At 43.9% G+C, this 8,170-nt stretch overlaps 1 protein-coding gene across 1 annotated transcript; it reads left to right on the top strand.

Moving 5' to 3' along the window:
• Positions 1-272: 272 nt before the first annotated feature.
• On the top strand, positions 273-4,896 carry LOC146183138 (uncharacterized). Its single transcript, XM_084609041.1, has 2 exons — positions 273-1,515; positions 2,097-4,896. Exons 1-2 carry the CDS (start codon positions 1,395-1,397, stop codon positions 2,303-2,305), a joined length of 330 nt encoding a protein of 109 aa, XP_084465167.1. The 5' UTR covers positions 273-1,394; the 3' UTR covers positions 2,306-4,896.
• The last annotated feature ends 3,274 nt before the right edge of the window (positions 4,897-8,170 follow it).

Raw genomic sequence — 8,170 nt, 5'->3', positions numbered from 1 at the left:
AAGGCGCGAGCACCTGTTGCCCGAAAAGCGCGCCAGCTTTTGTTCGGGTGGCTCGGGCCTCGGGCGCTGTGAAACGGGGTAATTGGCATCTGAGTTTGAGGCTTATTTCCAGAAAAAAGCAAATACTAAAAATTATTTGACGTCACATCCGTCGAGAGAATCAACGCATCCTCCTTTCCACTTTGGTTCTGGGCGCGCATGCGCAATTCACGGAGCCGGCTCTCTGCAAGTTCAGGTGCGGGGATAGCGGGGGTACACAGACCAGGGCCCGATCCTCGATATTCGCCTTCCCCTGGCGGCGCCATATTGTCTTTCTGATTGGCTCTGAAAAGAGTCACGTGCTTCAAACTTGTGGCGCGAAACCATCAGTTGAGGCAAGCACTTTTAGCGGTTACGTCAAAATGACGTAGCCGTGAAAATTGATTTCAACCGGAGCTATCCTTGTTGCCTGGATGACAAATACGAATGATTTTGGAGTGGAAGCAAAGTTACTGATGGTGGTTTGGAGAACACTTACGCTCGATTAACCAATGTGATGAAAATAATGGCATACTGGGAAGGAGCGGATGCTCAAATTTGATTGGCTGGAGCTATGTCACGTGAAACACGTGATACGCAGGCATATTTAGATTACGTCAAATTGACGCGTCATGACGTAACTGATGTGCCGCCATTACCGAAAATGCTGACGTTTGGCCGCCATAATTTCGCCGAGTGGCGAGGTGCCCGAATTATGCTAATGAGACTATGGCGACAGGCAAGCTGATTTATGCAGCCGTTAGCCTACCGTAGTTTCTTAGCTTGTTATTAAAAGTAAAAGGATAACTTTATATACACCTTGCATGGCTTTTAAACGCAATAGAAAGGCAAATAATGAGCGCGTATGAAATAAAGGACGCTTGAGACAATCTGTAATGGGGGCAGAAGCTTGCGGCCGCGTGACGGCGCTAACTGCTTTCTTATTTCAAACCCTTTCTTCCCATGGTAAGAAATCATTGGTCTGTGCGGTTATGATAACCCAGCAATGGCGGCGGCCATGGAGGGAGGCATGAAGGGAGGTACGCTTTCATTATAGTGAACTAGAATATATTCTAGTTCACTATAGCTTACATGGAGGAAAGAAAGAACTTGTACGCTTATGAGTGGTCTTCGTGCCGTTCGTCGTCTGCAAGTAGTGATCGAGGATTTGCTGCAGCACAGCAATGCTGTCAAATTGTCTTGAAAGATAGCTCGTCAGTACAGTCAGATCAATCATCTGACGAGGAGTGTAGTGTGGCGGCTTTGCAAGCTCCGAGGCGAGAATTGTCCTGCGCTCGGAATGTTGAACTGTTGAGCTACTGGTGCTTCGGGTGTGATCGCCAGTGGTGAACGCCTCTGATGTTGGATAGCACGAAATGTATTCGTTCGGCCGAGCGACAAGCTCCCGGAATGTGTCGGGCTTCTCGATGGGTGTCGACCAGCAGGGCAACGCAGTCAATCTGCTGGAAATGGTGCAGCACGTCGAGCATCACAGAGGTAAGTGCAATAAGAAAACCTGTAAAGGTGACTGTTCATACAGCGTCATTCGCATTCAAGTTGTACGCAGGCGGGAAATGACTGAAGATTAAAGGAATACTCACAGGACGCATGCGGCGAATCCGATATTTTTAATCAGCACTTTGCGTTGCTTTTAGCTGCATATTTCTACGACGCATTATAATTTTCTTCAACTTCTCTACACTGCACGAACTTAAAAAAAAAAAAAAAAAAAAAAAAGAAAAAAAAATCTGAGTGTGCTTGTAGTTGTCAAGATTTCTTGGTTAATGGTTTCGACGACCGAGGAAGGAAAAACAAGTGAAATCGCCTGATATAAGTCGTTCCCTTAATTGCAAAAAAAGAAAGAAAAAGTTAGCCACAATACAATTTCCGCCACCAAGCCGTCTTTACCTGTTACGGAAATGGTTCACTTAGGTTTAGGTTTTGCACTGACCATTTCTTGCATTCATAGATTACACTTTACCGCAGCCTAGCTTGTAGCTTTGATGATTTTGAATGTTCCTGTGCCATGCGTGTTTGATATTTTATTTGCATATAATTTAGGCACTAAACATTTGCAGGTGATCGTGTGGACCTTGTGCAGCCGTTGCAGCACTTCCAATCTGAGTCATCATGTGGTCGAGAAGTCCTGGGGCCATATTCAACATCATTAACCTCTCTGCTAGGCTTGTATAATCTGGGAGGCCACGCCTTGTCCCTGGACGGCCACATCAGATGTGAAGTGCTATGCAGATGGACAGCTCTTTTTGAAGATCGTTACAGCTTGTAGTGTGTGCAGATCACATGACATTGACGCCACCTGCAAATGGTAATCACAGCAGGAACATCAACAAGTACAAGGAAGAGGACGTGCAACATTTATATTAACTCGGACAGGAACAACTTGATCACCTGCACTTGAGATTTTCACTCGCTGTCATGATTTTGATATATGCCACAAGTGATCAATGTGCACATTCTTACTGCTTCATGTTCGATAGCATACTGCTGAAAAGCCGTCCAAGTCTTAATTTTTTCTGTGGTTTTGAGATATAACCATCTCTTTGGTGTACATTTTGTTGATAGCATGTGCAAGAACCAAGTTCAGCTTTGGGGTGGCGCAGTGGTTACGGCGCTCGACTATTGTTCCCAAAGACGCGGGATCGAATCCCGGCCTCGGCGGCCGCTTTTCGATGGAGGTGAAAAGCAAGGCGCCCATGTGCTGTGCGATGTTAGTGCACGTTAGTGCGATGTTAGAACCCCAGGTGGTCGAAATTTCCGGAGTCCTCCACTACGACGTCTCTCATAGTCCGAGTCGCTTTGGGACGTTAAACCCCACAAACCAAACCAAACCTTTCCTTGGTGCTATAATTTTTTGTCTACCATCTGTAGACATACTGAGTGTATTCTACAAGTGTTGTGGCCCTTGCTGAGAGCTGTCATTCTTTGTTGTATACTTTGCTTTTTTGTGTTCTGCTTAAACTCAGTGTGCATTTTATTAAGTGCTTCATGTCAATGAAACACAGGAAGGTACAAAAACGTTCTCCTTCTACCTCCAGAAGTGCCATTCTGAGTAGGACATGCGGGCAGCAACAGTTCACAATTCACTTTGGTGTTTGTGGCAAGCAGGCAGCCTGCGATGTACTACTTCAGTGAGAATATTTGACATACGTGCACCCTGGTGGATGTGTCTGCAGTCGTTTACCATAGCAGAGTCCATTTCGTTACACCTATCTTGTGTGCTACTAGGGTGAAATGTGAGGTGCCCACTGTGTTTTTCCACAAACTGCAGAGTGAAGCGAGCTGTGCTTCTTTGTATTTGGTTGCCTTTATGCTTGTTTTCTATTGCTTCCTTCATATGCTGAATGTAGATGAACAGCAATCAACTAGTTTTCCCAAGGATAATTTGTGCATCTATTTGGTGGTCATTGTCTTTCATTGTTGTATGCACGGAAAATGAGGCCCCCGCCAACTTGTCAACCCATTTTGGCAATTTTAGATTCCACTTTTGCAAAATTTGCCAGTTTCATTTTGCACTGCAATTACTGATGCTTTGTAGTGATGTTAATCAAGATCCCAGATAACCTGTTTAACCTCTGCATCATTTGTGTGGCTCGGCGATCAATGAACATTTTTGTATTCTTCAGTTTTTTCACAAAGGCAACTATTGACTTCTCTGTTTTGTAACTAGGTGATATTGATGTGCATGTGCACCCACTGGCAAAAGTTCTTGAAGGTGGCTTCGCAGGGGAAAGAATGCATTCATTTGTGTACGGGATAAATTGCTTGACATTTCATGTTTCACTATATAACTCATAGTCACAATAATGATGCACAAGCGCAGGAGTGAAATAAAAACTTTTTGATAAGATTGTCCTTCATAAATTTTTGACTGCAGCTCTACAAAATGCTTTGCTCCTTTTGTGCATTGCTACATATCTTGTTCCATAAAATACCTCCCTCCATGATAGCGTTGTGTGTAGTCCTTCCATACCTCTATTATGAGGCTGCTATCTGGGCCATTTGCTTCTTGACACATTCTTGCTGCTGCCACATGCCCTCCGGCACTCACATATGTTAAAAGAGGGTTGGTAAAGCTCACATATTCATGCTCTAAGCCACTGGAGACTGGCTTCATCACTCGAGATGTTTATCGAATGATTGCAGCTGTGTATAACTGCTTCATTACTTTTTTTCTGTTAGTTGCTTTTGTAGCCTTCATTGTTCTTTGTGAGCTTTAAATTGAGAATTTTAAGGAAGGGGCACAAATTTTATGCCAATCACTTTCATTTCATTTATGTAGAAGCACTTTCAAGGAAACTTGTGTTTCATCATCACTTTTCAACATTTTGTACCATTGTGCTAGTACTGAGTTGTATAACTTTTTGCTCTCATAAGTGACAGCTGCGCTAGTTTCACTTACACCTATCCTATTGTCGCATGTGTTTTCTATGTTATCTAGTATCCCTATGCTTTCCTATTATATCAGCTTCAGCAATCCTCTCTGCATTTAACCCTCAGAATGTGCTGCATATTTTGCACGTCTGCTATGTGTACAGCCTAAATTGAACACCACAATATATTCTTAAGATTGCATTCAAAAGATAACTTCCTGAAGGTACAATCCTATTGAACACAGTAGACGTCATACTATCCATAAGTGAGCCATTCTTTTTCGTGATGTATTGAAGAATTTGTGAACAAAGCGATTTCATTTTATCTTGACCACATTCATCTGTTGTTTCTGTGGTACAGCCTCTGCCACAGCTGCATCTATAACTCGGCTGTTGACACTGTGGTCAAATGTCTTGCGAGCCAGCAGAGCCTAATGTAGCGTTGATGTTCAGCTATTGGCTTCTTGCTTTTTTTTTTTTTTTTGATGCAGCAACGTTAAAGCCTCTTTTCTGCACAAAACGCGACGTTGTGAGTGGAAAATCTTGGGCACATTTCAGACAGGTGACATGGCCGAGTACTCAGTGTGATGTCTCTGGCTTCACCTTTGAGATGAATGTGTGAGGTGATAAACCTTGCAGGATCTTTGGGTAATAAGACAGGCAACCCTTAGGCCATGGAAACGCATCCGTACAGCTTGGTTAGAGTGGGCTTTATAGGTATCTAGACAAGTGGTCTTCCACATAATTGGATAACTTACAGGTATATGCTACTGATATGTATCATAGAATAAATACTAGATGTTAGCAGTAGCAAAGTCGATTCACACGAATGAGAGTCTGCAGACAGGAGCCATAAAAGCTGTTGTGTCATAGCGGTAAATGCTGAGCTTGCGTGTCCCCACAATTGTTTTTAGAGCATGAAGTTTTCAAGTGCTGTGCTGGTTTGCCTGATAGCCGTCACACTGAGTGACTTGCTGAAATAATGCTTAAGGCTTGTCTTCCTGAGCCAAACATTTCTCCTTTTTGGTAGACTGCATAAAGGGAACATTCTAGGTGTGGCAGGCATTTATGCACAGATAAAATCATTCTTACACACACTATAACTACCTTTGCCCTGTCCATAACAGAATCAGGGAATACTTGCTCTGTCCCAGGTGACGACTACCATTTAAATGACGTTGAGTTCCATAATCTTTGATACTGGTAATACTGCGGAACGCATAGCATCCCTTGACCGTAGTTGCAGCCTAATGGTTGGAGCATTTGGGGACCAATCCTCAGTGGTGTTGGGTACTCATTGGTAAAACAGTGGGTGCTTGCTTTGCTGGTGTTGGGGTTATCTTGGGCCAAACACTTGGAGAATGGGTTTTTGACCCTATCTTGTGTTCCCTTGCTTTGTATAACTAATTTCTCTTCTTTGGTCTCCAAGGCCGTGCCACCTTTCAGATATGGCGATGAGCTGTACAAGTACAACAATACTGTAATTACTTGAATGTGTGACAGCCTTTCATTTTAGGCTGTGTATTGTAGAGTGTGCAGTGCTGTAAATAAATTTTGTATTGTTTTGTATATTGTAATTTTCAGTTTTCTTATAAGCAAGGCTTCATGTCAAGTGCATGTAAAAAAAAATGCCAAAAAGTACCGAAAGCAAATGATACACCAATTGTTAGTCAACGACGAGCTGTTTAAAGCTACAGGGAATGTGTTACGTGAGTAGCAGGTCTCTTAAAGTGTGCATGTTTTACCAAAATAAAGGACAGAAGCTATACTGCAACCTGTTGGAAGAACCATGCATACAAGACGCACTAGCTGCAAATCATACGCTCATTTAAATCACGTTTAGTTTTCCAATGATATGCAATCAGAATGTCGAAAAAGTAAATTTCATGCTTTATTCCCATATTTATGCCCGTATTCAGGTGAGGTTCATTTGAGCATGTTTTTGAGTCAGAGTGTAGAGAGTGGATGTTAGACAGTTGCACGTTGGACATTATGCATTGCTGGAAGAGCACACAGGGGATGGCACAGCCAATACAAATCATACAGTATTATCACCTGGCATTAATGAACCTTTGCCAAAAAATCCAGAACACCACCCTGATGTGCTGCAGGCCACATTGCTGCAGGCCTTGCAATTCATGCCTCTTTTTGTCGAATATTGTTCCTGTGCATGCTTCTGTTTTTCTTTTTTGTTGCTGTTACTTTTTACTTACGGTGTCTTTAAAGTCACGCTTGCTTTCCCCTTTGGCTCCCTTGCTTCACTCAGAGACAGGTTCGGGCTTTGTGTATATAGCATGTGCACTGGTTAATGTGTGCATGAATGCTACATTCAATTGACAATTGCTTCAAGAAAATGGTTTCCGTACTGCATCTAGCTCATTGTAATTAGGCATCATATATCATATTCACTCTTCATGTCTGTTCCTTCACTTCCTGATCGTCAAATAGTATATGTGAAGGCATATCTCTAGCCGACCTCATCACCCTTCTCTCCTCTGAGGAATCATGCTGCACTGAAAGAAAGTGCCGGATGCTATTGCAAGTGCAAAACTGGTAAACAGTAGCAAAGGAACTAGGCTGTACCTGACAAATTTTGTTTCTCTTGTGACATTGTGGTGTGATGTGCACCTGCATCAGACGAGCAGTGTTGCTACTTTTATAAAATGTTTTTATGCAACATGCTCAGAAACCAAGCAGAATAATACCGACAGCTTTTTTTTTATTATTATTATTTTAACGAGGCATCTGCCACAACAGAGTGACACACTCTGCATGCGGTGAAATGTGCATACAGCGTGCTATGTCTAATTCAGGGCACATTAAATGCCATCAGCGTGAAAGCTAACCTGTTGCTGCCAGTGGGCATCTGGATACACTTTTCATTGCATTTTCATTGCTGCCAGAAAATCTTATCTGCTTATTTTTGCGGCTGCGTGAAAACGTCCCCGCCTCGATGGCTCAGTAATGATTATAGACGCTCGGCTCTCTGACCCGCATTATGTGCGTAGCCCAGCTACGACGATCGCATTTCGATGGAATTAACACGCTAAAGGTGGTCCGATGTCAGCGCATGCTAAGATCGCCAGATATATGGCCTAGTCGAGCTCTCCACTATGCGTGTTTTCACTACGCCGCTCCAGTCGGGCCGATATCTGCACGCTACGCCACAGAAGCCGACACGTATACCCGGCCGTAGCAGACTTGCTAACATGATGGAAACGGTGGGCTGCCGCAGGCAGTTTCCAACGACAGTGATACCCTGAGAAGGCCAGCGTTGTCGTCGGATAGGTGCGTCTCTTCTCTAGAGGCAACTGCAGCCCGAAAATCTGTTGGGCGCTTCCAATTCTCAGTCGTAAACAAATTCTTTAATCCTGATACTCGCCGATTTCTCTGCGCGACTAAGTCCATAAATGAAACACGGACAGCTAGCAACATGCAGGCATCTCAAGTGAGGCATCGCTCACACTTGACGACCGGCTGTTTGTGGGGTTTGCGTCGAGTACCGCCGTTCGCTCAGCCTAGCTGCTGGTGGACGTCCGACAGCGTGTGTACTATGATGCACTGTGGTCGCAACTACCGTTACTATAATAGTACAGTACAGCCGCAATGTATACGTAAGTATCTCACTATCTCCTCAGCCTTGCCCTGCCGCGCGACGCGTGTATGCAGCGTAAACACTGTTCGCACCGACCCTTCAGCTTCTTGGCATCGCAGCGTTGGCATTTTTGTAATCGGCGCCAAGTAGCAGACGACGGCGTTAT

Source organism: Amblyomma maculatum, chromosome 7 (assembly GCF_055883805.1).
Source record: "Amblyomma maculatum isolate TAMU_Amacu chromosome 7, ASM5588380v1, whole genome shotgun sequence".
NCBI lineage: Eukaryota > Metazoa > Arthropoda > Arachnida > Ixodida > Ixodidae > Amblyomma > Amblyomma maculatum.
The sequence above is the reverse complement of the archived record's forward strand: the minus strand, read 5'-3'. Positions and strand labels throughout refer to the sequence as shown.